Raw genomic sequence first — 27,675 nt, 5'->3', positions numbered from 1 at the left:
GAAAGTATATCAAATGATAGTTTCACTAAAAGAAAAATAGATATAGAATATATTGTTTTACTTTACTAAAAGATAAATAGAAATAGATAAGAAGTGGAAAAAAGAAAAAAATATATGAGTGAGGTGATAGTGTTATCTCCAAATGTAGATATTCTATGCATTGGTGAAAAGATTGAACTAGATTACAGGTGCAAAATCTGGGTTTGAGATGCAGAGTTTTACAACATGCTATGAAAAAGAGGTGAGGCACTTGAGACCAATATAATAAGCACAACTGATGGAGAAATGGAACCAAGTTTAGGTTGTGATTATGAAATTTAACTAGAGAAAGTCACAACATCTCTGAAACTCAGTTATTCCGTGTTTAGTGGGGAAGATAGTATTTACTTCACACACTTTGTTTTGAGCACACAAAATGAAAGGGCCTTGCAAAATATAAAGCTATATAAATTAAGATAGTGTGATGTAAAGTCACGAGAATAGAAGGTTGGAGATTTTAAACTACATATTTCTTAAGGGTTTCCAAGTTGAGACTTTAGCCTTCTTCCCTTGATTGAAGATTCACATTTTGCTGTGCTATGAAGGGGATAACTCCTTATCATAAGTGAACATTAGAAGACTGATTGGCCGGTCTGCTTCTGAAACACAGTAAAAATACTGCTGAAATCTTTCTAAATCTTGGAAAAGCCTTTGAATAATCATCTTTAGGTTTTGCTTAATTGCAGCAATATAATTTTAAGCAGCAAATAAAGGAATAAATCAGAAAAATCTCCAATTCAAAAGTTATTTTTCTTATGGCATACTTATGGGTAAACAAGCATGTTAAATATTGTTTATACTTATTCTGTATTATTACAGTTTCAAGCCTTAAAATTGCATAATACTAAATTATAAAACGAAATATTTAGACACATTGATTTAAGGATACATAATAATCAATTTTTAGTTTTTCTCTTACTTTTTAAAGTTACTATTTGCACTGAAATAAATGATACTGCTTTAGGAAAAAAAATCAAAACATAGATGCCTGAGCAGAGTAAAAATTCTTAGAGAAGCAAGACTATGTATATCTTGTGTCTTTAGACTATGTTTACAATGTCAATATTTTATTGGTAAAGATTGAGCTGAAAAATATTTGTATCTACTTTATCCATTTTGATTGGATGAGACATGTGCATCTTGATATTTCTTAAGGGTATTACAGCTCAAGTTTGGGTACATAATAAGAAATTTCCTAATATAAATTCAAACCAACTTGTGATTACATTTTCACTTGCTTTTTTTTTTTTTTTTTCCTTTATTTTTGGTATGCTAGTCGAGGTGTGAGCTTTTTATTATAAATGTCACAGATGTCACTTTTCCTTTTCCCAAAGGTATTTGAAAGAAAATAAGGAAATTATCTCAGTTTTCACTAGTATGCTTGAGTGTCCCCAGCACAGGGAATTTCTTGATTCAGCTTTGCATCCCAGCACCTTGGACAGTGGCAGGCTCAACATTGGCTTTTAATACCTATTTTGGAACATGAATGATTTTGTCGTGATATCATACTTGTTTTATATGTCTCTAAAGATAACAATAACCAGAGCTTGAGCATGTTTTTATTTTGTTGTAATAATTGCTTTTATGCAAACTACTCCTAAATTGTTTTTGTTTCACTTTTAATGCAACATCAACAATTGGAAAATTGAATCTGTTAAGCTAAAATTCATGTTAGCACAAAAATTATTATCATTTCAAGATATCTTCTTCATTTTACTTACAAAATCACCATATAAATGTAAGACAAATTAAATTGTAAAATGCTCTTTCAAAAGCAGTGCTTACTTTTATTCTCACATTCAAGCTCACAAAGGAATTCTTAGAGGTAGAAGGGAGGCTCCCATGCCCCCCGACCCCCCCCCCCCACTCAAAAAAGAAACTGAAAAGAAAAAGAGAAATTTCCACTTAACTTTTAAAAATATTATTACTGTGAAACAGTATGGGTTAGTGTAAACTGTAAAGACATGTATGTTCCGAACTCCTCTTTTTAAATGAATTCCCTTTTACGTTGATATAATATATTCTTCCTGCTTTCTGTTATTGTTCGCATGCGCTACTATAAAGATTATGGATCCCAGCAATTACTCCTTATTTTCACGGTAGAAACCGGCACTCAATAGGAAACAGGAAAATGTACAGAGGGCAAACCCGTCTGTAAAGGATCTCTGGGGGCCGATATTTATTTCGGTTTGCACTAAATTAGTCGTGGCTTCGCAAGAACCCTTTGTCTGTGGGACGGTGGGTCCCATCATGGCAACCATTATCTATTCGTGGAAACGACATCTGCTGACTCCGCCCGAGCTGGGGGTGGGGAGGGAGCACCGCGTGGAGAGCTCGACTGAGAATTAAAGTGAGTGAACAAAGAGAACTCCCAGCAGCCGCCCGCCAGCGTCTCGCAGCTGCATCAGGAGACGTCAGTCACGCCCGGAAAGCTGTTCGAGTCCGCCTCCTTGGAAAAGGAGCTCAAGTAAATAATTGATGGAGATTGACGGAATCCAGGACAAAGCTTTGCAGAAAACCAGTGCATCCGTGTTCGAGCGGTTTTGGAATCCTCTGCCAAGTACGGGATAAGAGAATAGAGGAAGGACTTTGAGCGCTGCTGCCAATTTTCCATCTCGGGCGTGGCTCTGGCCTTTTTGTCTCTTTATCCCGCCACTCCCCACCCCCGGACCCCGTTCCCCTCCCCGCCGCCTTCTCTTTCCTCTTGAAAGTAACCTCTCTTTGGTTATTTCTACCCTATCGTCCCTTGCAATCCCGCCCTCTCCCCTGCCCAGTTCGGTGAGGTCAGCTCATGAATATCTCTGCACTTCCTGGGGAGCGTCTGGCCCAGCTTGGTACCTCGCGTGTTAGCCTGCTGAGAGCTGCAGCTCCAGCCCAGCCGCGGACCTCCGAGAAGTCACCAGCTCCGAGGGCAGCTGAATCTTGACGTTACCGCCATTGTTTGGAGAAATCCAGTGGGTGTGGAACTGCGGCGAGCGAGCCCAAAGTCATGTTCACCCGGAAAGTCGCATACAATAATATGAAGTTGAACTTCCCTCAGCGCAGAAAAGCACAATAATAAACCCTGAGATCCCCGGAATATCAGAAGGAAAGTGCTGTTGATTTGCTCAACTACTTGGAAACCTCGCCTCTGCTGAGAAGTGAGCAAGTTCTGGATTTCTAAAGGGTTGGGGATGAATGATGGGGTGGGTCAGCGGGCGGATAAAACTTGAGATTAAAAGTGTTGGTCTAAGTCGTGCCGGGGTTGGTTGGGTGGCAATTTTCACCAGGAAAGCCTTGAAGAGATGCAGCATCTTGTCACTTTGTGGGAACCACGTGACAGCAGCCGGATACCTTTGATTGTGGAGCCCAGTTACTGGAACACAAGCTTTCACCTGGGTTAATGCTGTCTGGGGGCTGAGTTTAAACATTGGCTTCTCAGTTCTGGAATTATTCTGCCTGATTAAAAACAAAAATAAGTTTGCATTGGCAATATAAATTAGTTAGATAGCCCATGTTAGTGTCACCCAAGATGATAAACTAGGCCAGACATTCTAGCATTATTGTGGCTGGGAGAGAAGATGTAGAAAATAAGTTGATGGGCAAATTTCTCCCCTGCTGTCTTCTTTGTTCACCTTTATATTTCAAAGTGAGTTGGAAGGAGATGCCAGAAACAGAAAGGGAGGTGGACTAGGAATCCTCTGGTAATATTTCTTTATAAAATGAGGAATTACTGCATGCTAAGTTATGATGCTAAAAATAGATGTTAACAAGAATTATGCAAGTAAAATAACTGGCAGTAGGGTAACCTCCTCTCTGTATAGGACAAATATTTTTAAAGCAGAAATTTATGCCTAGTCATGCCCCTTTCACTGCTTTAGACAGAAATAATTTCAAGGAAAAGGCAACTAATTGACTAGCTGCCTGGATCCCTAGGGAGAAGAACCCATGAAGCAGTAGCTTGTTGTTTTTCAGATTAAAGAAGCTAGTGATAGATTTATCTTGGAAATATATATACTGGAAATTGATCTTACCACTATGAGGGAAGATGCACCAGCCTTCTGGGTTCTGTCTCAGAATATGGCTACATAGGAGGGAATGGGCACTTTAAAAAGCACAACTTTGCCTATGATATGCAATGTAAGAAGATGGCTAAGAATGAAAATATTTTCTATCTAGCAATTACACTTAAAACTAAAGTGATTCATAAGGACTACAAAATTGGATGAGCATAGGAAAATTCATCACCAGAAACTTAGGAAACTGCAGAACTGACCAAATGTATCAACTTTTCCAAATGTATTTAAAAAATTATTTCCCTAAAGGGAAAAGATATGCTTTGGGGTTGCTAATGACTAACCCATATAGACAATTCTTAATGCTGTTGTTTTCTTGAAACTGAGATTGATTTAAAGGCATTCATTATTTATATTTTCTTTTAGTTCTATTACAAAGGAAATTGGGTGCATTTCCCCAAAAACAACGTTGGAGCTGCCTGGGGAAAGTGTCATTTATCCGTAGAAAATTTTCTCTAGGAGCCCTACATCATAACTCTTTTCCTCTAATTGAACTTGGGAATACTAATTAAATGAAAACTTTCTCCACTAAACTAGGCTTTACATATGGATTTGATGGTGAGGAAAGCCAACGTTGTAAAAGCAGAGATTTGACAACTCTAATATATGGACATCTTTTCTTTCTGAAGCCTCTTTTCGACTTTATCTCTTTTCTATTTCCCTTCCCACCAATTCCTGTCTGACTCTGTACCTCACCCTTTCCAAAGCCTGCTACCATGAGAATGTAAGGTTCAGCTGCTTTCAGATCCGTCATTTTGCTAAGGTGGAGTGAGATGGAGACAGCGCCACCCTGGGCAAAATGAGAATTGACATACCTGCATCCTATTCCTAAGACAGCCCTGCGTCCTATTCCTAAAGTCAAAGCTTCTACTAAGCGCCATCCAAATCTCATCATTTTCTGAGGGCTTCTCTTGTACAGCAATATCACCCTTTGCTGTGCAACAACGCAGACATGTTGTGTTCTTCTCTCCTTTTGTTTCTGTCCCAGCTTAGGAAGGAAGGTTGGCGGCGGTGAAGAGGGAAGAGGATGATCTAGTAATGGGCTATTCCAAATCGCATCTGATAGGTTCTTCCTAGCCATGAGTCAGCCACCGACTGGGGGCGCTGCCCCTGCCACAGCAGCAGCTCCTCCCGCCGCTGCAGCCACTGAGGCTCGTCTGCACCCGGAGGGCAGCAGCAGAAAGCAGCAGCGAGCTCAGTCACCCGCTAGACCGAGGGACAATTCGCTGCGACAGACAATCGCGGCCACCAGGTCCCCAGTGGGGGCCGGCAGTAAACTCAATTCTGTTCGGCAGCAGCAGCTGCAGCAGCAGCAACAGCAGGGTAACAAGACCGGGAGTCGCACGGGACCGCCCGCCGGCGCCCGAGGAGGCGGAGGCGGGGCCGATAAGGCGACGCCCCTGGCGCCCAAAGGGGCCGCTCCGGGAGCTGTCCAGCCCGTGGCTGGTGCTGAAGCGGCCCCAGCCGCGACCCTGGCCGCTTTGGGCGGCAAGAGGCCCGGACCGCCCGAGGAGCCGCCTCGGGAGCTAGAGTCCGTGCCCTCGAAACTCGGGGAACCCCTTCCGCTAGGAGAAGGGGGAGGAGGGGGCGGGGAAGGAGGAGGAGCCGGCGGCGGCTCCGGGGAAAGGGAGGGGGGCGCTCCCCAGCCGCCGCCGCCCAGGGGCTGGCGAGGGAAAGGCGTACGCGCTCAGCAGAGGGGCGGCAGCGGCGGGGAGGGGGCCTCCCCTTCGCCATCCTCCTCTTCTGCGGGCAAAACCCCAGGACCCGGCAGCAGAAACTCCGGAAGCAGCGTTGCGGGGGGCGGCAGCGGTAGTGGAGGGAGCTACTGGAAGGAAGGATGTCTGCAGTCTGAGCTCATCCAGTTCCATCTCAAGAAGGAGCGGGCAGCAGCGGCGGCGGCCGCGGCTCAGATGCACGCTAAGAACGGCGGCGGCAGCAGTAGCCGCAGCTCCCCGGTCTCTGGTGCCCCTTCCATTTGTGAGACCCTGGCAGTCCCCTCCGCCTCCCCAATGGCGGCGGCGGCGGAGGGCCCCCAGCAGAGCGCAGAGGGCAGTGCGAGCGGCGGGGGCATGCAAGCGGCAGCGCCCCCTTCGTCGCAGCCGCACCCGCAGCAGCTCCAAGAGCAGGAAGAAATGCAGGAGGAGATGGAGAAGCTGCGAGAGGAAAATGAGACTCTGAAGGTGAGGAGGGTGGGGGTACCCGGCTGGGGGATGGGAAGAGTGGGCTTGGGAGGATTAGGGCGTGTCCCGGCGGGGGTGAGAGGCTGCTAACCTGTTAGGGAGCCTTGAAGAGAGAGGAGAACAAGAAAGGAGGGAGGGCGTTTCCTAGGCCTTGTCCAAATTTGAAACTGAATCTGCTCAGTAACGCTAGGTTTTCATTTAAATTCTAATCTGGGCCTCCGTTTCTTTAATTACAATGGTTTGTCACACTTTTTCCTGGAGAGAGGTAGAGTAAGAGAATGAGAGAGGGCCTAAAGTGGGCCTTTTTTCCCAGTTTCCTCTTCTGCACTCAGCTCCTTGTCACTCCTGTCTCGTGGAGAGAGGGCAATTAAAGCTGAGAATTTGGAATTGGAATGGGGTGTGCATGATGTGTGTCGAAAGGGCTGGAAGCGAGTTTGATTTTGACACGCGGCCTGTCACCACCTCAGAACGAGATCGATGAGCTGAGAACCGAGATGGATGAGATGAGGGACACTTTCTTCGAGGAGGATGCCTGTCAACTGCAGGAAATGCGCCACGAGTTGGAGAGAGCCAACAAAAACTGCCGGATCCTGCAGTACCGCCTCCGCAAAGCCGAGCGCAAAAGGCTCCGCTACGCCCAGACTGGGGAAATCGACGGGGAGCTGTTGCGCAGCCTGGAGCAGGACCTCAAGGTCTGCGGCGCGGGGGCTCAGTGGCACGCGGCAGGGGCGGCGGGTGGGGACTTTGGCCAAGGGCTCTTTAGGCTGAGAAGTCTTCGCTGGCGACTGGCAAGGAGCCTTAGGGACACAGTTTCGTAGCGCTAACCACAAAATACTAGGGTCTCAGAAGGGAGAGAACTGGCAGGTGGCTCTAAAGAGTGCAGAGTGTGTGGAGGGCCTGGCAGCAAACGAGCTAAGTGTGCTCTCCTGGGAGCAAGGTGGCTCTTCAAGAGGTGATGAGAAGAAGGCTCCCTTCTGGGCAGAAGCAAGGGCGTGGCAGAGCGCAGGCTCCAGCCTTTGATCTGCCCTAGTCTGTCTACTGAGAGAATGCCGGTGGAATCGGGCAGTCAGGAGCCACTAAAAGGACTCCTCTGGGGGAGTTGAAACCCAAAATAGGTACTGCACTAGGGAGATTCTAGAGTAAAGATTTATTTCAGCAAGTGTCCACTCCACCTCCTTCTTCCAGGACTACTTCTTTTCTGCGCTTGCCACTTACGTGACTCCCTAAGAAAATAAAAACAACAACAAAAACAAACAAACAAAAAAACCCCAACTAACCAACTTGCAGCCTGTTTGGTGTGAGGTAAATGAAAGAATTTCATTTTTTAAAGTGAAGTCGCTCCTTCAGAATATCTTCCAGCGGAAAAATCTCAACCTTCAAGTGCATTTTCTAGACAGGTGTGGTCTCCAGTTCAGTCTGACTGTAGGCAGATTCATTGACAATGCAAACTTAATCTCCTTGCACCAAATAAGTATACTGTCCATTGCATTAACTTCATCAAGATTTAAAGATCACATGTAATTTTTCTTTGTTTTAAAGAAAGCTATGTGTAAACATTTTATGAAAGACGTATTACTTTTTTCTTAACATTTGTTGAGTGTTTAGTATTACTAAGCACTGTGGCAAACACTGTTACATATGTTATTATTTCATGTAATTCTCAAGGGAAAAAAATCCTACAATGTAGGGATTATTAAGTCACCATTTTCCAGCTGCAGAAGCTACACCTTTTACAGAGGTTAAGTGCCCAGGCCTGGAAAACAGCTAATAGGTGCCAGGCTCACTCTCCACTGAGTCCAAAATCACAACCTGTGTCCTAAGCCTCTATACCAGGCTGCTTCACTTTTCTTCCAAACCCTAGAATTTCCAGGATAATCTCAAAACATGAGGCAAAAATGCACAGTCATTCAAAAAGTAATAATCGCAAGGACTAAAATGTTTCCTAACATTAAGCAACTGGAATTCTACTTATAAGATTGAAATTCAAGCCCAACCCACTACTTGTAAAAACTTCAGTTTTTCATTCTTTAACATAGATTATAATAGAAACATCTACCTCATAGTTTTGTTGAAGTGAAGGAGATTTGTGAAATTTCTCTACATGTGATAAAAGCCAATACAACATTTATTAGCACAGGGTAGTGCGGAAGTTAAGGGAACAAAATTTAGAGCCAGATTGCTAGGCCTCTTAGCCCCCCAGTGTCTACTCATTAGCTGTGTGACCTTGACCTCTCTGAGACTCAGTTTCCTCATCTACAAAATAGGAGTAATAGTACCTATCTCATGGGATTTTTATAGGGTTAAATGATTGATATATGCAAATGACTTACATGTATAGTTTGTAGAATAATGCCTGGCACATGGTAAGCACTATATAAATATTGGGTTTTAATGCTTTCAATAGGAATAAAATTTTAGCCCTTATTATATAATCATTAATTATATTTTATTGTTACAAACACCTTAATTCAGGTTGCAAAGGATGTATCTGTGAGACTTCATCATGAATTAGAAAATGTGGAAGAAAAGAGAACAACAACAGAAGATGAAAATGAGAAATTGAGGCAACAGCTCATAGAAGTTGAAATTGCAAAGCAAGCTTTACAGAATGAACTGGAAAAAATGAAAGAGGTTAGTATTTGATTATTTCATGGTGTACTATGTATTTTTAGCCCATTAGAAAAGAATCCCAAGGACTAATATGACTGTTAAAAAATTTATTTTATGATTGCAGGACAATTTTTTACTCTTTCCCAAATAGTAAAAAATACATCATTTCATACCAATAAATGAGTAGCGACAAAAGATTCTGACCTAAACACTGTATCTAACTTGACATGTACGAGCTTTGACTGATCTCTGTGTTTCATCTCTGTGTCTTCTAAATGTATGTTAATTAAATAAATTCCAGAGCATACTAAATGCAAAGGGTGTCAAGAGTGTCAAGGAATGAGCCTTGTGATAGTTGAGGGGAATAATTAGCCCCATGAGATTACTATTGAGTTCATAGAACCATGAATTTTTAGGATGGAAAAGACTCTAAGGTCCATTTGGTCTAATTCAGTCATTGCTTGAAGTCTGTCTATGGCAAAGCCACCCCTTCCCACAATGTTCTAATGCTTAGAATATCACCAGAGACTATCCCTGAAGATATTTCACAGCAGCCAATTGTATCATATCATAGCTCTGTTTAAAGATTTTTTTCTTTTTTTACATGAGATATATTTAATTGTAACTTTAGCCAGTTCATCTTAGTTATACCCTTTAGGGTAGAAGAGTCAAAGTTCTCCTTCATGTCAGCTATTCGAAGATTCTACATGTATTTACCATGAGTCTTCTAAAAGAATAGAATCAGGATAAAGAAAGGGAGAAGAAAAGAGACAGAAACATCTATCAAGAAATGGTTAGCTTTAAGATAAATAGCAATTTAATTAGAATTAAATTATACTTTTCTTTGATAGCTACCTGAACATGTACAATGCAACTTGTGAAAACTACCACTGAGAATTAGCAAATGCACAAGTTGTCTTCTGAAAAATTTCCTCTGCTTGAATAAGCAGAATTCTAAAGAAAATTCTTATCTTTCCACAGACTGAGGTATTGACCCACCTGTCATTGCTGTGCTTATCTCAAAATGGTACAAAAATGTATCTACCATGTAGCAGTGAAAATATCAACAGTGATTAAGAATATGTGTTAGGACTTTGCAGAATACAGTTTCAGTGGAGTAAACTATTTTTTTGTCATCTGTCTACTTATATTATCCTGACTTTAAACATTTTTTAACATAACAAAATAGTAAAAAAAAAAAATTTAATGATATGAAATCCTTGGCTACTAGCTGGGAGTTGCTCTGTGCTATAGTAGAAAAATATGGAGACTGGGAACTGTGTGATCTATTTTCACCAGTAACTGGATGACTTTAAAAGACCTGTAACTTCTACTTGTCTACTTTTATCCAGTTCTACACTGAAAGGTTGTTTTTGATGATTCTCAACATCTTTTTTCTGGTATATAAGACTTTTTCTCATGAAATTCAGAACATTGCCATTTAAGGGATGGCAAAGATTTTTCCCCAAAGTTAAGAGATCAAATATGAAATTAATGCAGATATAAGTATATATTTCTTCAACAATAATGTACAGTTGAAGATATGTCAAAAATTGACTTTCATTTATAGAAAAAAAAGTAAAGTAGGTAACTGTATTAGTTCTCTAGGGTAGCTGTAACAAAATACCAAAAACTGGGTGGCTTAAACAGCAGAAAAAATGAATTGTCTCACAGTTCTGTACTCTAGAAGTCCGGAATCAAGACATTAGTAGGGTTGGTTCTTTCTGAGGGCTGTAAAGACAGGATATGTTCCCGGCCTCCCTTTATGGCTTGTAGATGACCATCTTCATGGTCACATGCCTTTCTCCCTATAGCTCTCTGTTTCCAGACTCCCCCTTTTGGTAAGAATATCAGTGATATTAGATTAAGGTCCTCCCTAAGAACCTCATTTGACCTGCCTAGGCTCAAGCTATTCTCCCACCTCTGCCTCCCTAAGAGCTGGGATTACAGGCATGAGCCGTCACACCCAACCCTCATTTTAATTTGATTACCTCTAAATACCCTGTCTCCAAATGAGATTTCATCCTGAGCAACTGGGGGTTAGGACTTCCATATATGAATTTGTTAGGGAGGGTAGAAGGAGAGAACAGAATTCAACCCACAGGAGCAACAATCTGATAGCTTCCTGTGAGCAAGCAAAGAGAAAGTTCATCATCAGTCTCATAGGCGCCATTCCCTGTTCATACATTACTGCACTCTCTCATATTACTTGTTTATACAATTTAAAACATTCAAGAACAAACAAACTTTGCTTGATTACCAGAGATAAAAAAGAAATGCCTTGTAATTTGGTGTCATGTGAATGTTTTAAGTGGATACTTGGAAAATTGTACTTAAGAATGGCATAAGAGCTTTCTGATTTTCATTTTACATCTGTTAAAGGGGAAAATATGCATAGACTGTCTATCCGTTAGCCAGAACGATGGGACCTCTCCCATCTTAAAATAAAAGCCAAAATAATCTGGCCACCAGGAGGAAAGGGTAGAACTTGGGAATGTCCTCAGGAGATTTTAAGGATGCTTTTCCTTGATTCTTTTGCTCACACTCTTCCCGGTGACTATTTCCTTCAGGGCTCTAATTCTGGGTTGGGAAAATGCTATTCCAGTTCCAAGCAATGTGGGTATACATGTTTGTACCAAAGAGGAAATTTAATTCTCCTTAGAGTTATAAAAAACCAAATGCCAATGCCTGATTAGGGAATACAACAATAAAAGTAAAAATAATTTAGGAGTATATATGCAGAACATCAGCCTTTAAAGTAATATTTTATTAAGAAAATGGCATTCATGATTTGAGAAGATGGAAGGTGGTGGGGAACAGAAATTTAAAAAAAAAAAAAAACAGGGGAAGGGAGAAAGAGTGGAAGATAAAGATCTGGAGGATACTAAATATAATAAAGGAAAACCAAATAATATTCTTGTAGGAGTGCTCTATAATTGCCCATTTGAGGTTGACCTTCATAGTGTTCAGAAAAATGTCAGAAATAGAAAGAGTAGTTTAACAACATGTTTAGAAATCAGAAATGTTCCATTTAGATAAGATTTTTGCAATGATAATTTTATAATGCTCTAAGAAGATAAATATAAAAACTGAGCTGCAATTATAACTGGCTTACTCTGTAGATAAGGGTTGTAAGTTTCTCCCTGGATGACTTGCAACAACTTCAGTTAACCATCTGCTTCATTGGTTGTAAAATGAAAGCATATTCAAGCCCTTGGTGAGTGTTAACCAACTTGGTTAATTTGGTCAGAGATGAATTGTTATCCCTTCATGTCATTCTTTTAAAGGAGAAAAGTAGAACCAGGCCAAGCTCTCCATTAAGAGAAAAGACACTAGTTATAGAGTAAAATCATAAAATATTAAGTAGAAAATACTTGAGAGAAGCAATCCTCCAATTCCAAGATTTTAGATCTTTATATGGAGTCATACAGATGTTGAACAGCACCACTGGGACCAATAGACCATCTGCTAGAGTTTAGAAGTGTTTACTAAAAATTTAACTACCTTCAAAGGTATTGACCAATTGCTCTCAGGATTGGTGGCTGCACAAGGTCCTGTGCACCTCCTCACATCTATCTGCCTGTCTTCTGCCCCTGAGAGGATGGAGTAGGCACCTGGGAGTAAGAAGAATTGAGTAGAGGCAGAATGGAGGTAATTAGCAGCATCTGTTGCATCTCATTGCTTGTATTGAAATAGCTGATATTTGACCAACTACAAACAGGAGGGACCTCTTCAAATGCTGCCTTTGAATCTTAATAGCATTTTCATCCCAATTATAAAACATTGATTGCTACCAGCAGTATGCTTTCTTACTGTAGAAGAGTGCCTTTACCTTTCTGTAACCTGTAGAAAATGGCAATCTATCTTTCAACATTGGAAATGATCAAAGAGACAGAGGTTTTGTTAAAGTTATGTCATGTAAACAACAAGTAGCTCTTTGAATGCCAGAATGGGTTCATGCACAAATAGGATAAAGTGAGGTTATGAAGGAGGCTTTAGACAATGCATTCTCTGTGAGAGGTGAGTTTTTGCTCCAATTAAATTGAGGATCACTGTCTGTCATGAGGTTCTGCTGCTGTAGCAGTGAACTTTATTTTCAAACTTTGAAGCTCCTTGTAATCATCAACAGAAGAAGGGTCATGTTGTGTCACTTTTAAGGTCTGCTGCTTGGTGAAGTGTTGATAACAGATATTTGAGCAAAGAATTCACCAACAGAGGAGCAAAGAAAAGAAAGAGTAAGATGATGATGATGATGAGAACCGTTTATCAGATCTTTTTTCTTTTCAGAATCTGTACTCCTTATATTGTCTCATACCTCACCCATACACAAGATTCTTAAAAGAAAATAATTTTCTTAACTTTTTTCAGTCTGTGCTCCAGAAGGTTCTTAACTGGCCTACTGAAATAGCACCATCTATCTTGGACTTTTATTTTTTGTGCACTTGGTATAATAGATCTCATCTATTACAATGAACTTTCATTCTAGAACACAAAAGTAATTAGTACTATAAATTTAACAGCGTCTCTGTTTTTTTGTTTTTTAGAGTCCCTTGAGAATATATCTGTATACCCAGATTATCTTTACAAATGGAAAACTTTAATAGGCAAATTCTGTACTACATGTTTATAATTACCTATTTATTTTCTTATATAAAATAAAGAACTGATCATAACTACACTTGGTTCTAATAGGGCATGTTTTCCTGAATAATAAAATGTGAAAAAGAAATGTTGAATGATAAATCAGTGAAGAAGCATTTCAAAAGACAGTTTAATGGGGCATTTCTTGCAAATATTTTCCCCTGGTTCTGGTAGTTTACTTAACATTTTAAAATAAAACATTAGTCATTGATATTTTAAAATGAAATGGCCATACATATATTTAGATGCATCAATTAAACATTATTATTTTAGTCATATCTTCTCAGAGCCAATAGTTTGTTGAATATCATGGGCAGGAATAAGAGACTAAATTAAAAACAAGGAAGAGTGTGTCAGGTAAGCATAGAAAAGCTTGTCTTCCAGGAAGTTGCCATGTGTTATGAATGCATTTTAAAGATGTATTTATGTAGGCATTATAAATTTTATTGGATTTTTAAATGAAATTAGATATACAGTTCCATGTACTCTGAAGTGATCTTTAATATTCAGTCGCATGTAAATGACTCTTTTACCCAGATGCCAAGCCCCCATCAGAAGCAAAGTAGTACACAGATCAGAAATTGGTGGATTATTTTTGTGCAATATAATGAACTTTTATTATAAACTTCAAATTTCTTATTTACATAAAAATACAGGACAGCATGACACACCCCCACATTGTTGATCAGATTCCAGTTCCTTTCTTGGCTGAAATTTTGCACTTCATATTATTGAAACTGTAAGGTGCTGAACAAATACAGGCTTTTACCTGATTAAGCATCTCCTATTAAGTACATTTCCAGTTTGCATCTAAAATATCTATTGATTTGGATGTTTGCAATGTAATGGGCTTTCTAAAAAATTGTTTAATACATGTATATTTAAATTTTTGTTGCTTTTGCTGATGAAGCATGTTAATAAGAGTTAAGTCTCCAACCCTGAACTCTTAGAGGCCAGTTTAACTTGGTCCAAGGGCTCAAGACTGAACTTTGAGTGACTCACCTCTGTGAGATTAGCAATTTATCCATGTTAAGTATCTCCATGGAAGTATATTACTTATATAGTTACTGAAGTGTTGTTTATTTCTCTGACTTCTGTATCCAACCTACCTTAAAAGGGGATTTGAGGCTGGGCATGGTGGCTCACGCCTGTAATCCCAGCACTTTGGGAGGCCGAGGCAGGCAGATTACGAAGTCAGGAGATCGAGACCATCCTGGCTAACACGGTGAAACCCCATCTCTACTAAAAATACAAAAACTTAGCCAGGCATGGTGGCAGGCGCCTGTAGTCCCAGCTACTCAGGAGGCTGAGGTAGGAGAATGGTATGAACCCGGGAGGCGGAGCTTGCAGTGAGCTGAGATTGTGCCACTGCACTCCAGCCTGGGGGACAGAGGGAGACTCCATCTCAAAAAATAAAATAAAATAAAGTAAAATAAAGGCAGGGGGGTGGGGGGAATTTGAAATGGTTCACAATAAAGCCATAAAACTATTGAAATAAGGGTTTTCAAATTAGGTTAAAACACTGGGAAGATAAAGAAAAACTTAATCCAAGGGATGTACATTGTTATGAGACAGCTCTGAGTTTAGTATCACTCAAGCCTGGGGACCAAATATTGAAAGAAGTCATTTCCTAGCTGTGACCAGATATAGAAGCAACACTGAGTTTTATGTGAGGCCTCTGGGGCAATCATGAAGAAAATCAATATAGTACAACAAAATGTTGTAGTTATACACAGACTTTAAGTGCAACCATCATGGATAAATGAACCTTCTAAATACTTGACAGGTCTTTTCTATAGAACCAACAAATTATGAGTTAAAATTTTACAGAAAAGAAAATAGTCAGTTTTTCATTAGCCATGAATTTGAGTGTGATTGTTAGAAAGTACACATATCATGGAGTCTAGAAACTAGCTTTGAGACCTCATTTGTCATTCCCTATGACCTTGAAGAAACAACTTAAAATGTATAGGCCTCAGCTTTTAATATGTAAATGCAGAAATTAAACTGAGTGCTCTCGAAGCTTCCTATAAATGTACCATTTTCTACTTTGTCAGTTATCCATCTCTGTTCTCCCTGAACGTTTCATAGTCAGGTGTAAAATTCAATTTCATTACTATTATTTAAATACTGTAATTATTTTTTCATATAGTCAGTCAACAGCTATTTTTTGAATGCCTGGTATAGTGTGGCCATGTAGATAACACAGAGGATATAAAGATATAGATGGCAAAATGTTGCATTAAACTCCAAGTTTGCACCCACTGAAGGTCCCTACTGAAAGTTTTTTTTTTTCCAGATAACACATTTTTTAACTGAAAAAAGTGGACATTTGAGGAACATGTGTCTCTTTTTTAACTTTTAAGTTTAGGGGTACAAGTGCAAGTTTGTTACATAGGTAAACTTGTGCCATGGGGGTTTGTAGTACAGATTATTTCATCATGCAGGTATTAAGCCTAGTGCCTATTAGTTATTTTTCCTGATCCTCTCCCTCCTCCCACCGTTCATCCTCTGAAAAGCTTCAATGAGTGTTGTTCTCCTCCATGTGTCCAGGCATTTTCATCATTTAGTGCTACTTGTAAGTGAGAACATGCAGTATTTGGTTTTCTGTTCCTGCGTTAGTTTGCTAAGGATAATGGCCTCCAGCTCCATTCATGTCCCTGCAAAGGATGTGATCTGTTTCTTTTTATGGCTGCATAGTATTCCATGGTATACATGTACCACATTTTCTTTATCCAGTCTATAATTGATAGGCATTTAGGTTGATTCCATTTTTTAACACAGGAAGTAAGACACACAGTTATCTCTCTGTTGCTACTCAGCATTCAGGGCCTGTGCTAGTGCTGTAGAAATTACAACTGAAGACCTGATATGTGGGAATGAGTACAAGTTGAACCTCTCTAATAATCCAGCCATGCCTTTTGATGTGGCCTTGGCTCTACACTCTAAGAAGCTATAAAGACTATGTAGTAACCAAAGAATTCATCATCTATTCCAGTAAATAAACCAATGTGTTGAATGATGGCCACTAAACATTCTAATTTCTGCAGAAAGTCTTGAGGTGGGGTTTTTAACCATACGATTCTTAGGATGAAATCTGCCTATGCTTCCTGCCCCTGGAAGGCTGCCAGGCTCTCACCACAGAATGTGGCTGTCAACCAGTGCTGATCCTCAGTTAAACATCCAAATGTTTGTATTTTGTTATTTTTGAAATTTATTTTTATTCCCTATGACTTCTCTGATGTTTTTTGAAGATGCAAGTCTTTATGTTTTCAAGAGCATAATAAAAAAATTTTTTGAGATTACTTGACCTTTGTATGTGTGACAGACATCAACCTCATGCAGAAAAGACATCAATTAAACAACCTCAATCCCTTCCTTAAGAGATTCTCAGGGCACAGTTGTAACTAAATAGTCCATGTGGTGCATTCAGGCTTTGGGGCAGTAATAAACGACACTATTCTCCACCACTCCCCTCTACCATGGCCACCCTTGGCTGCCTGTAAATGACATTGCTCCCACTAGTGGCAGAAATAACATCTTATTTCTGTCTCAGCCTTTTAGAAAAAAATAAAAAACATATAAACTTGGATCTGACTTTCACTTAGCAACTGTTTATGAAGCATATATATAATGTGTATAAGGAATAACAGATAATGTCACCAAGTGGGTAGTCCTTGCCCACAAGTTAATTATTTTCTAATAGGAAAGACAGCTAAAGTCCTTTGACTGTAGCTGCACATATACATTACTGTACCAAATACTTCTCATGAAGTCCTCACAAGACCAACCAGACTGTGAGTTCTAAGAGGACAAGAGCCCCTCTTGCATTGGTCACTGTGTCACCCTCAGCATCTAGTTCAGTTCCCAGCATATAGGCAATGAGACCACCTTCTTCCGTAATATTACAATAATTATTTCTTACTTGATTTGCATATAACGTTTTTCCTGCATTTGACTGTAAGCTCCTTGAGATTAAAGACTGAGTCCATGTTATTAATTGTGTCTATAACAACCAAAAGAGAACAGGTCACAAAGTTGATAAACAATAAGTAATTTTGAAAAGAGAATAAATGGTAATTAAGCAAGGTGTTCATGCCTGATTTTGCAGAAAGAAAAAAAAAAAAAGTGGCTGTGAACCCGGGTTGTTTCTATGGTGCTTAGTGCAATCCAAACATAATGAAAAGGAAGTGGATGGGTAACTCCAGCCTCACCCCACTTCCAGAAATAGAGGTCTCCCAAGACCTTACTACCTTCTAGAAACTTCTAGCACTCACTTTGCATCTCTCAGATTCCATTTATCCCCCAGAAACAACAGGTCTTCCCTGAAACAAGGTACCATTGGATTTTTGAGAAAGGGAATGAGGACGGGAACCCAAGAACAAGAAGACGACTCTGACATCTTGGGCATCAGCTCTACAGTTTAACTTCTTTGTGCTTTGGTGAAAAAAATGTAAAATGCGGGTTTAAGGAATGAGAGAAGACTGCAGATCCTGTCACTCCCAAAGACTATCCGTTGGAATTTGCTTTATATCTTCAATGTCTGAGACAATTGATTTAGCAGCTAATTTGGCTGGAGAGATATGGAAAATTACCCCAGGGCTGCAGTGGTTCAGTAGCCACCAGTGTTGAGTGCTAATTACATGCCAGTGGCTGAACTAGATAGTTTATGTATAATTATGTTGCTAATAGCCTCATTTTAGAGATGAAGACTCCAAGGCTCAGAGAGGTTAATGTCACCAGTTAGTAGAGGCCAGGCCCACACCTCAGTCTGTCTGCCTCCAATGCGTGGTCTCCAGTAGTCAGTGCTGCATGGCCTCACTGCAAAGACTCAGGCTGCCCCTGCCACTTTCATGTTCTTCCTGACCCACAAATAACCTACCCTCTTTAGGGAACCTCAATACTCCTAGAATGTATAATCCTCTATAATACTCTAGGGTCTATCAGAGAATGTTTTGAGTAAACACTGAGAGAAGACTTCCAAGGTGGCTGTAGGGAAAATCTATTTTATCTCACAGAAAGGGAATCTTTGGAGAAAAAAACTAGAAACAAAGGGCTAGAAAAATGTTTTCAGGTCTGTCAATTCTATCTCACTTTTTACAAATGTAATAGCTATGTTACTTCAGAGAAGCCACGTAATAGCTGACTCTCAATTTAATCACCTTTTAAAGGAAAATAAATATTTTTCCTAACCAGTCTATTCACAAGGGTAACATGAGATAACATATGTGAAGGTGCTTTATAAATTGAACAGTACCATATCAGATGTTATTGTTATTATTATTACATAGCTGTAGGTTGGCTGATTAAGAAAATTCCTAGAAAGAATTTTGAAGTCTAATTTTGAAGAATAAAATTTTGGAGCTATCTAGGACCCCATTTTTTTCTACAGAACTTTGAAATGCTTTTGCTTTCCATTTTTTCATGAATGTCTATTAGTCTCTGAAATTTTCCTTTAAATCTCACTTCATTATAAAGCCATGCTAACTTCTTCCATCTGATCCATTGCCTCTTCCACTAGGCCTGTATTTAGTCCTTACTGCTTCATGATCCATTTGCAAGTGTTTTGATGGACAGGGAGATAATCTGGCTGCATTACCTGCCACGACATTCATCAACAGGGCAACAGGACTGACTATGTTGATTTGTCGTATTAAATGGCTCTCTCCTAACATACTGCTAGATAAATATGCTTCCTGAAAAGAAACAGAGTAGCAGAGAAAGAAGAACTGTTCTTTGATCAAAAGTGGTCAAGCACAAGATAATTTAGATTGCATTGTAGTTTTTATTGACTCCACAGCTAAATTTAATGTTCTCTGAATTTAAGAACTATATTTCTATTTAATTCAAATACACACACAGTGATACGTATAAAAATTATCAATAAAAGTTTGGGCAAGAGAAGAGCTTTAGAAAGATAAGATTGCTGTCATAGGAGCTCATCTTTAGCTTCTTAAATTATAATTTACTCAGTTCTTTTGTTTTCAAATACTTGTGGTATTACTTTTGAGTAAATATAATGTGCAATTTTGCTGTATATTGGAAAGTATTTTCCAAATTAAAATTTCAGTTATATGTTGAAGACCTTAGACTTGACTGAATTTGAATGGAAATACAATTATTTATTTGATGCTTCTGTCCTAATTCCATTTTTACATTTCAGGGTCAGTTAAATTGATCTTTATCCAGATGGTAAATGACATTTGAAGATGACATTTGAAGTTGTCATTTAGCCTTTCCTGACATTTTCTATTTTATACTTACATATTTCACTTAATTGGAGCATTTATATTCAGCATGATTCAACTTAGAAGCACTTAAAATTAAAAATTCTGAGTATTCTACATTGATCTGCTGGCTAGCTCAGTTATTTAAGTTTATGTCGCCAATTAATCATGGGGGTAAGTGGTTAATACAATTAACTGTTAATTTTCTCTTCCCTTTTCAAAGGAAGAGTTTCTTACCATTACATTACCCAAGAACCTTGAATAATAGTAGAAATAACTAGACCAATTGCTTACTTATTCAGGTATATAATGAGCAACTAATACGTTAGTATGTGGTTGTATCCACTGCCTCTTTGCATATGAAGAAAAGAAAAATTTTCATAGAACTTTATCAAGTGATCCATTTGTGTGTATTTAGGAGTATCTGTTATATGGAAAGTATTATCCATCAAGGGTAAAATATAGCTATTGGGTTTATTCATTTAGTGGTATGACTAAGTTTAAATTAGAATAATTGTGTTCTAGAGTCATTCTGAAAGTAGTTATCCTATTTTTAATTCTACTAGTGTTAATTTTATTCTGTAATGCATATACAATTCTCAATTTTCCCAACTGTTAAAATAAAAAATGAAACTTAAAAAATTATTGACTGGGAGAAGTGGCGCATGCTTGTAATCCCAACACTTTGGGAAGCCAAGGCGGGCAGATTACGAGGTCAGGAGATCGAGACCATTCTGGCTAACACGGTGAAACCCTGTCTCTACTAAAAATACGGAAAAATTAGCCAGGCGTGATGGCGTGTGCCTGTAATCCCAGCTACTTGGGAGGCTGAGGCAGGAGAATTGCTTGAGCCCAGGAGGTGCAGGTTGCAGTGAGCCAAGACTGCATCACTGCACTCCGGCCTGGGAACAGAGTGAGACTTCGTCTTAAAAAAAAAAAAAAGAAAGAAAGAAAGAAAGAAATCTTTCAGTTAGTTTAACTCCTTACACTACAGCCTGTTCGTTGTTAATTTAATGTGAGATTATAGACAAAATTATTAATACTAAATGTTTCATTGTTATAGTATATACTTTCCATTTTAAAGCCTGTGGGAAGGTAAAAGGTGGGAGAAGGGAGAGGATCAGGAGAAAGAATGGGCACTAGGCTTAATACCTGGGTGGTAAAATAATCTTTACAACAAACCCCCATGACACAAGTTTACCTATGTAACAAACTTGCATATGTACAACTGAACTTAAAACAAAAGTTAAAAAAAATTTTTTTTAATTATAGGTATTCAAACAATTCAATGCTATCAATGATTTTAAACCACAACTTCTACAATTTTGAGATCATAGTTTTAAATAATCTTTCATTGATTAGATAATACTTGACATTATTTTTCAGGAAAAAAGCTTATAAATATTTTCTGGACCTTTGTACTTTTGAAAATAGCCTTTGATTGATTTCACACAAGAATGGCAGAATAAAATTATTGAGTCAAAAAAATCTGTCTTATTATATATTAGCCCTGACATTCATTTTGCAGTGGAGAAGTATGAGATCAGTCTGACTTGTATTCCTTTGTAGGTCAGATTATTTTCTCTCTACGTATTTATGGATATTTTTCTTCATCATTTATATTAATCTGAGTTCCCCAGTGGGAAACAGGATTCACCCAAGATGGTTCAAATGAAAAGAGATTATTACAGCGGTGTGGGCAGGATTATGGGAACAAACTAGGGCTGGCAAGGCATTCCGAAAAAACTTGCTGCTCTTGGAAACCATCACCACCCTGAGAAATGAAGACACAGCTAAGGAAATAGTGTTGTAGAGGCCAGTGAAAACTAACCGTGGAGTAGGGTCCTCCCAGTGGGATCTATCGCCTGAAGGGGACTTAACTACTGCCTAAAAATGTGGTGTTATAAAAGAAAGGAAGTGAGGAGAAATACTCTGAACCATCTCTTCTCCCACCTTCCATCCCTTAGCGTGCCTGCCAGTGCCTTGTATTGGCCAAACTCAAGGAGGAGTCAACTGGTGGGGAGAAAGCCTGGGTAAAGTTTGCAGAAGTCAGCCTCCTGGAGTACAGAGCAGGGCAGAGAATTAACGAGCATGAATCTGAGTAGCTAAAGAAGAATACCCAGTTCAGAAATACCACCTGGGCATATCTAAGTGATGGTCTTTGTTTTTAACATGTCCAGAACATACAGAAAATTAGCACTTGTTTATTCATTATTTCAGAAAAGCTTTCTTGTATTATAGATTTGATAATCATGTGCTCTTTTTTTCTTCTTAGCATTTTCTTCACTTTGTATTCCTTACTACTTTCTCATCCTTTCATTTTTTAGTCCTTTTCCTCTGTGGCCTTAGATAATTTTCAAGTTTGTTTTCAATATTATTGAATCAATTTTTTGCTATGTCAGTTGTGCTCCTTAAAGACATCAGTGCAAAATTTCATTCTTGCATTGAATTTTAGTGACGTTTTTGAGTTTTCTTATTCCTGACACCTTCCTAGTCTTTAGAACTTAATCTCCTCTTACAACTTTCTTGTTAGTTCATAGAGGCCATCTTTGTTATCTTTTTAAGAATACAATATTTTATAAAACTATCTTCTGTTTCTCATAGCAAATAGGTTTTAGAAATATTTGGGGGCTCTTTTTCTTTTTTTAGCTGACTTTTTAAGTCATCCTGATGCATTTTACTTTTACAGCTTTGAGGTTTGATTTACATACCATAAATTCACTTAATTGTACAATTTAATGGTTTTTTAGTACATATGCAGAGTTATGCAACCATCACCATAACCCAAATTTAGGACATTTCCATCACTTCGTAAAGATCTTTCATGTCCATTTGCAGTCACCTTCTGTTCTTAGTTCTAACCCCAATCAGCTACTAATCTATTTTTGGAATCTATAGCTTTTGTTTTCTGAATATCTCATATAATTACAATCATAAAATATGCCACATTTTGTATCTGGCTTCTTTCGCCTAGACCAGTGTTTTTGAGGTTCATCCCTGCAGCGTGTATCAGTAATTCATTTCTTTTTATTTCCAAGCAATGTTCAATTGTATATATATACCACATGTTGTTTATTCATTCAGCAGCTTTTGGACATTGGATACTTTCTAATTTTATAAATAATGCTGTTATAAACATACACATGCAAGTTTTTGTGTGGATATATGTTTTCATTTCTATTGGGTAGATAGCTAAGATTAGAATTTGGGGGTCATATGGTGAATTTGTGTTTGACTTTTTAAATAAACTGCCAACTGTTTTCCAAAGGGGTTGCACAATTTTACATTCCTACCAGCAATGGATGAGGGTTCCAATTTATCCACACCCTTGTCAATACTGATTGTATATCTTTTTTATTATTATTATTGTTAGTCTACTTGGTATCAAATGATACATCATTGTGGTTTTAATTTGTTTCCCTAATGATATTGATTATCTTTTCATCTGCTTATTGTGCACTCATATCTCTTATTTTGTGCAATGTGTATTGACAGCGTTTAGCCCATATTTAATTGGGTTGTCTACTTATTTTTGAGTTCCAATTTAAGCTCCATCTGTATTTTGGATATAAGTCTTTCATCAGATACATGATTTGAAAATGTTGTCTTCTTAGGCTTGTCTTTTTACTTTCTTAATAGTGTCTTTTGAAGTGCAAAAGTTTTCAATTTTGATGAAGTCCAATTTACATTTTTTTTGTTTTATCACTTACGCTTTTGGTGTCACATCTAAGATATCTTTGCCTAACCCACAGGAAAATTCACTTCAATGTTTTTTTCCAAGACTTTTGTGGATTTAGCTCTTACATTCAGATCTACAGTCCAAATTGAGTCATTTTCATGTATAGAGTGAGTTGGGGGTCTAAATTCATCCTTTGCATGTGGATCTCGAATTGCCCCAGCACCGTTTGTCAGAAAGACTATCCTTTCCTCTTTGAATTGTTTTTTTCTCTATTTTCTTTCTCTAAGAAAATATCATCATTGAATGTCAAACATTCTTTATAGATTCAATGTTGGCTTTATATACTCACTATGTGGCTTTTTTTCTTACTCCCTCTCACTATCCACTTGCTATTAGTTGTCCCTTCTCAGAGCCAAAGGTATAGAACAGCTTGATGTGCACAATTCCAGCTCAATTACTGATGATTGTAAACATTCAGCTAGTTCTGGCCTGTTTGAAGTAGGAAAGGCTGCTACTGCAGCACTCAGGTACACTGACTCTGAGGGAGACATATCTTAGAAATATTTGAAGCAGTTTGTAGTTGTTCTTTACCTACCTTTAATATATGAAAAACAATAAACCTCAACATGGGTGCTCCCAAGCCTTTTCTACCTATGTTTCTTCCCCTGAATGTTTGGATAAGGAAAGAATATATCTCATGATTCATTGCACAGCTAGTCACCTAGCTTTTTTTCCTTGCCTAATTCCTACTTGTTTGAATATTTAACCACCAGAGAGCTACAGTATTGTCTGTGCAATACTTATTTGTGTATTGGGGAAAATAGGATTGGGATGCAGAAGTTTTAGCTGCCTGATTTTTTAAATAACTTTGTTGAATCATATTTTACATATAATATAATTAATCCATTCCAATTGTACAATTCAGTGATTTTGTAGTAAACTTCCAAGTTGTGCAACAATGACCAGAAATCAGTTTTAGTACATTTTCATTACCATAGTAGTAAGATTCTTCATGCCCATTTACTGTTAATTCCTATTTCTTCCTTCCCTTTGACTACCTCCAGGCAATTACTAATCTACTTCTTTTATCTATGAATTTACCTTTTCTAGACATTTCATATAATGTCTAGAATTACACTGTATGTGGTCTCTTAGGTTTGGCTTCTTTTACTTAATACACTGTTTTTCAAGTTCATCTGTGTCATATCATGTATCAGTAGTTCATTCCTTTTGTAAATTGCCCAATAATATTCCACTGGACAGATATCATATTTTATCTATTCATTCACCAGTAGATGGAATTTTGGGTTGTTTCCAACTTTTGGTTATTATGAACAATGCTGCTAGGAATAGTACTGTGCATGTCCTTTGTGGATATACGTTTTTATTTCTCTTGGGTATGTACCTAAGATTGGAATTGCTGGGTTATATAGCAAATTTACATTTAACCTTTTAAGAAACAGGATGTCTAGTTTTTATTGGTCTGCATGTCCAATCCTTCTGTTTCAGACATTAAAGGCTATGTATTAGATGGCTTATATTTCTCATTTGAATTCTGCTGATGTTATTGTTAAAAGAAAATTTTCTCAGATTCTGGTTAATGCTTGTTTGCCACCTTAGTTTTTGATATTACTGTGTTTACATTTTTGTCTTTGCCTTCAGATATATTTTAATCAGAAGTAAATGATAGCTTCATACTGTATTAACTCAGAATTCTGTCAATTTGAGTAACAATATGAATGGGGTAAATTTTCTTTAAAAAATAATACTTTAGGAAATAAGTCTGATTCATCTTTGATTACTTTCCTTAACTTCATTAATATGTGGAATATTTTATTCCTATGGCAGTGATATCTCATGCTCTTGTGTACATGCATTTATTTCCCCCAGGTACTTATTTTTTATTTATTAAGGCACTACTATATGTGTAGTTCTTAAGTTGCTCTCATATCTAAAAAAGATATATGTGCATGTATGTGTATTCATTAGCATTATATCAAGAGACTAAGGAATTTCCTTAGCCTAGAATATGGTACTTACTTTTGTTCAAGTTAAATTTTCAGAAACTTAGTGATTGTCCATTTATTCTAAAATAACTTAGAAATGAGCCGACTGACTTGAACACATACCAGTACAATTCCAGAGGATATCAAGATGCCTGTTAACATGAAGTAAAATCAAATTATAACTTATTTCAGTGGGCATGTCTTCTAATATTTGTGATACATTTCAAAATTACCTGTTTGGTATATGGATAGAGATGTCAGAGATTCTGATTACCCTTTTGTTTTAGAATTTGCTAAGTAGTTTTTAAAGTGCGCTGAAATTCTTTTCAGAACCTAAAACACATACATATATACACATTCACAGACACATATATGCTTCATCATACATATACGATTTTCACATGCAGACACATGCACATAGACAGGCACATATACTCATGCACATTTGCTCTATGAATGTACACATAAGCAAATACACTCCATGGATGTGTTACTTGCTTTTAAAAGATGGACTTTGTTTTTTGCCCTTTTAAATGTACTCTCAATTTTTAAAATAAAGCTAATTACTTCTGTCTCTACTTTCCTTATCATAAAAATAGGAAAAGGCCAAAGAAGATCAACTATCCCCAAGAAGAGTTAATTAGCATAGATTCAAATCATGAAGAGAAAATTTTTTTAATCCATTTAAGATTGCAGAGAAAATATTCTATAATCTTACTTTATTCATGATTTTTACTTAATGGTACATGGACAGAGATTACAGAAGTTGAGATTGTCATGCTTTATTGATGATGTTTTCATACATTTGTAACAAAAAGTTAACTCAGTCTTTCTTTTTGTGATTTTATTTTTCAGCTTAGTTCAATTATGTCCCTAGTAAATACCTACTGAACGCTAATTAAAAAATATCTAGGCAGGATTCTTCTTACTAGGAACCAAGGAACATACAAGCAAGGATAGAACAAAAAATCAAAATGTTGTCAACATACTAGAGTGATAAACCTGAATTTACAAAATGAAATTTAATATGAATTAATGCAGTGTCTTGAAATTTGATTTTTTTTTAATTTACACAAATACAAGAGGAGTGAAATATATTCATAGGTATTTACACAAAAAAAGGCTTAGGAAGTTTAGTTGACCATAAACTAGGTACTAATTCATATTATATGAGGAATGTTTGAAAGAACTGGGGAGTGTTTATGGCCTGAAGAAGAAAATATTTGAGATGTGATTGCTCTCTTCCAATGTTTGAAGAGATGTACCAAGTATAGAAGATAAATTAGATTTTTAAAATCACTTTAAGTGGTTTTTAACTTTAGGTAGATTTGTGATCAAAATAAAGACTTTGTTATTCATTAGAGACATCTGTAAAGGGAATGCATCACCTGCCTCATAGAGAAGCAAGCTCCTGGTTACCGGGAAAACACAGGTAGGGTGTAGGTAGTATAGGAAAGATTCTTATAAGGCACTGTATGGAAGGTTGTGTTTCTTGGACTCTTTCCACATACATGACCTTAGCAGTCCAGGGCAGAGTTTGAACATTCCAGTGTCACTAGGGGCCAAGCAGTGTATACGAATGAGTGAAGCTGTCTATATTGGAAGTGATGGGACGAACTGGGGAGTGTATGTTGTGTGTGTCTTTTTTTTTTTTTTTTTTGAGACAGAATCTCACTCTGTCACCTAGGCTGGAGTGCAGTGGCATGATCCTGGCTCACTGCAACCTCCACCTCCCAGGTTCAAGCAGTTCTCGTACCTCAGCCTCCCGAGTAGCTGGGATTACAAGTGTCCACCACCACGCCCGGCTATTTTTTTTTTTAAATTATACTTTAAGTTCTAGGGTACATGTGCACAACGTGCAGGTTTGTTACATATGTATACATGTGCCATGTTGGTGTGCTGTACCCATTAACTCATCATTTACATTAGGTATCTCTCCTAATACTATCCCTCCTCCCTGTCCCCTCCCCACAATAGGCCCCGGTATGTGATGTTCCCCTTCCTGTGTCCAAGTGATCTCATTGTCCAGCTATTTTTTTTGTATTTTAGTAGAGACGGAATTTCACCATGTTGTCCAGGCTGGTCTCAAGCTCCTGAGCTCAAGCAGTCTACCCACCTCAGCCTCCCAAAGTGCTAGGATTACAGGCATGAGCCACCGTGCCCAGCCGAGAGTGTATGTCTTAAAATTCAATTTTAACCCAGTGTTGCCATGCCATAATCTCAACCCAACTTTACCCG

The 27,675-nt window shown here is 38.2% G+C and overlaps 1 protein-coding gene across 2 annotated transcripts in view; it reads left to right on the top strand.

Annotated features, from left to right (window-relative positions):
- The first annotated feature begins 2,336 nt into the window (after positions 1–2,336).
- MTCL3 (MTCL family member 3) overlaps positions 2,337–27,675 on the top strand; it is a 47,961-nt gene continuing 22,622 nt past the window's right edge. Inside the window, exons 1-4 of one of the 2 annotated variants that reach the window (XM_008007120.3) lie at positions 2,337–3,179; positions 5,088–6,274; positions 6,742–6,966; positions 8,747–8,905. In XM_008007120.3, the coding sequence (XP_008005311.1) occupies positions 5,174–6,274; positions 6,742–6,966; positions 8,747–8,905 (1,485 nt within the window). In that variant the 5' untranslated portion in view covers positions 2,337–3,179; positions 5,088–5,173. Of the gene's footprint in view, positions 3,180–5,082; positions 6,275–6,741; positions 6,967–8,746; positions 8,906–27,675 lie in introns of both variants that reach the window. The other variant, XM_008007119.3, reaches the window with a different exon arrangement.

This window comes from Chlorocebus sabaeus, chromosome 13, assembly GCF_047675955.1.
Source record: "Chlorocebus sabaeus isolate Y175 chromosome 13, mChlSab1.0.hap1, whole genome shotgun sequence".
In the NCBI taxonomy this organism is placed as follows: Eukaryota; Metazoa; Chordata; class Mammalia; order Primates; family Cercopithecidae; genus Chlorocebus; species Chlorocebus sabaeus.
This window is presented reverse-complemented; position numbering and strand designations above follow the sequence as displayed.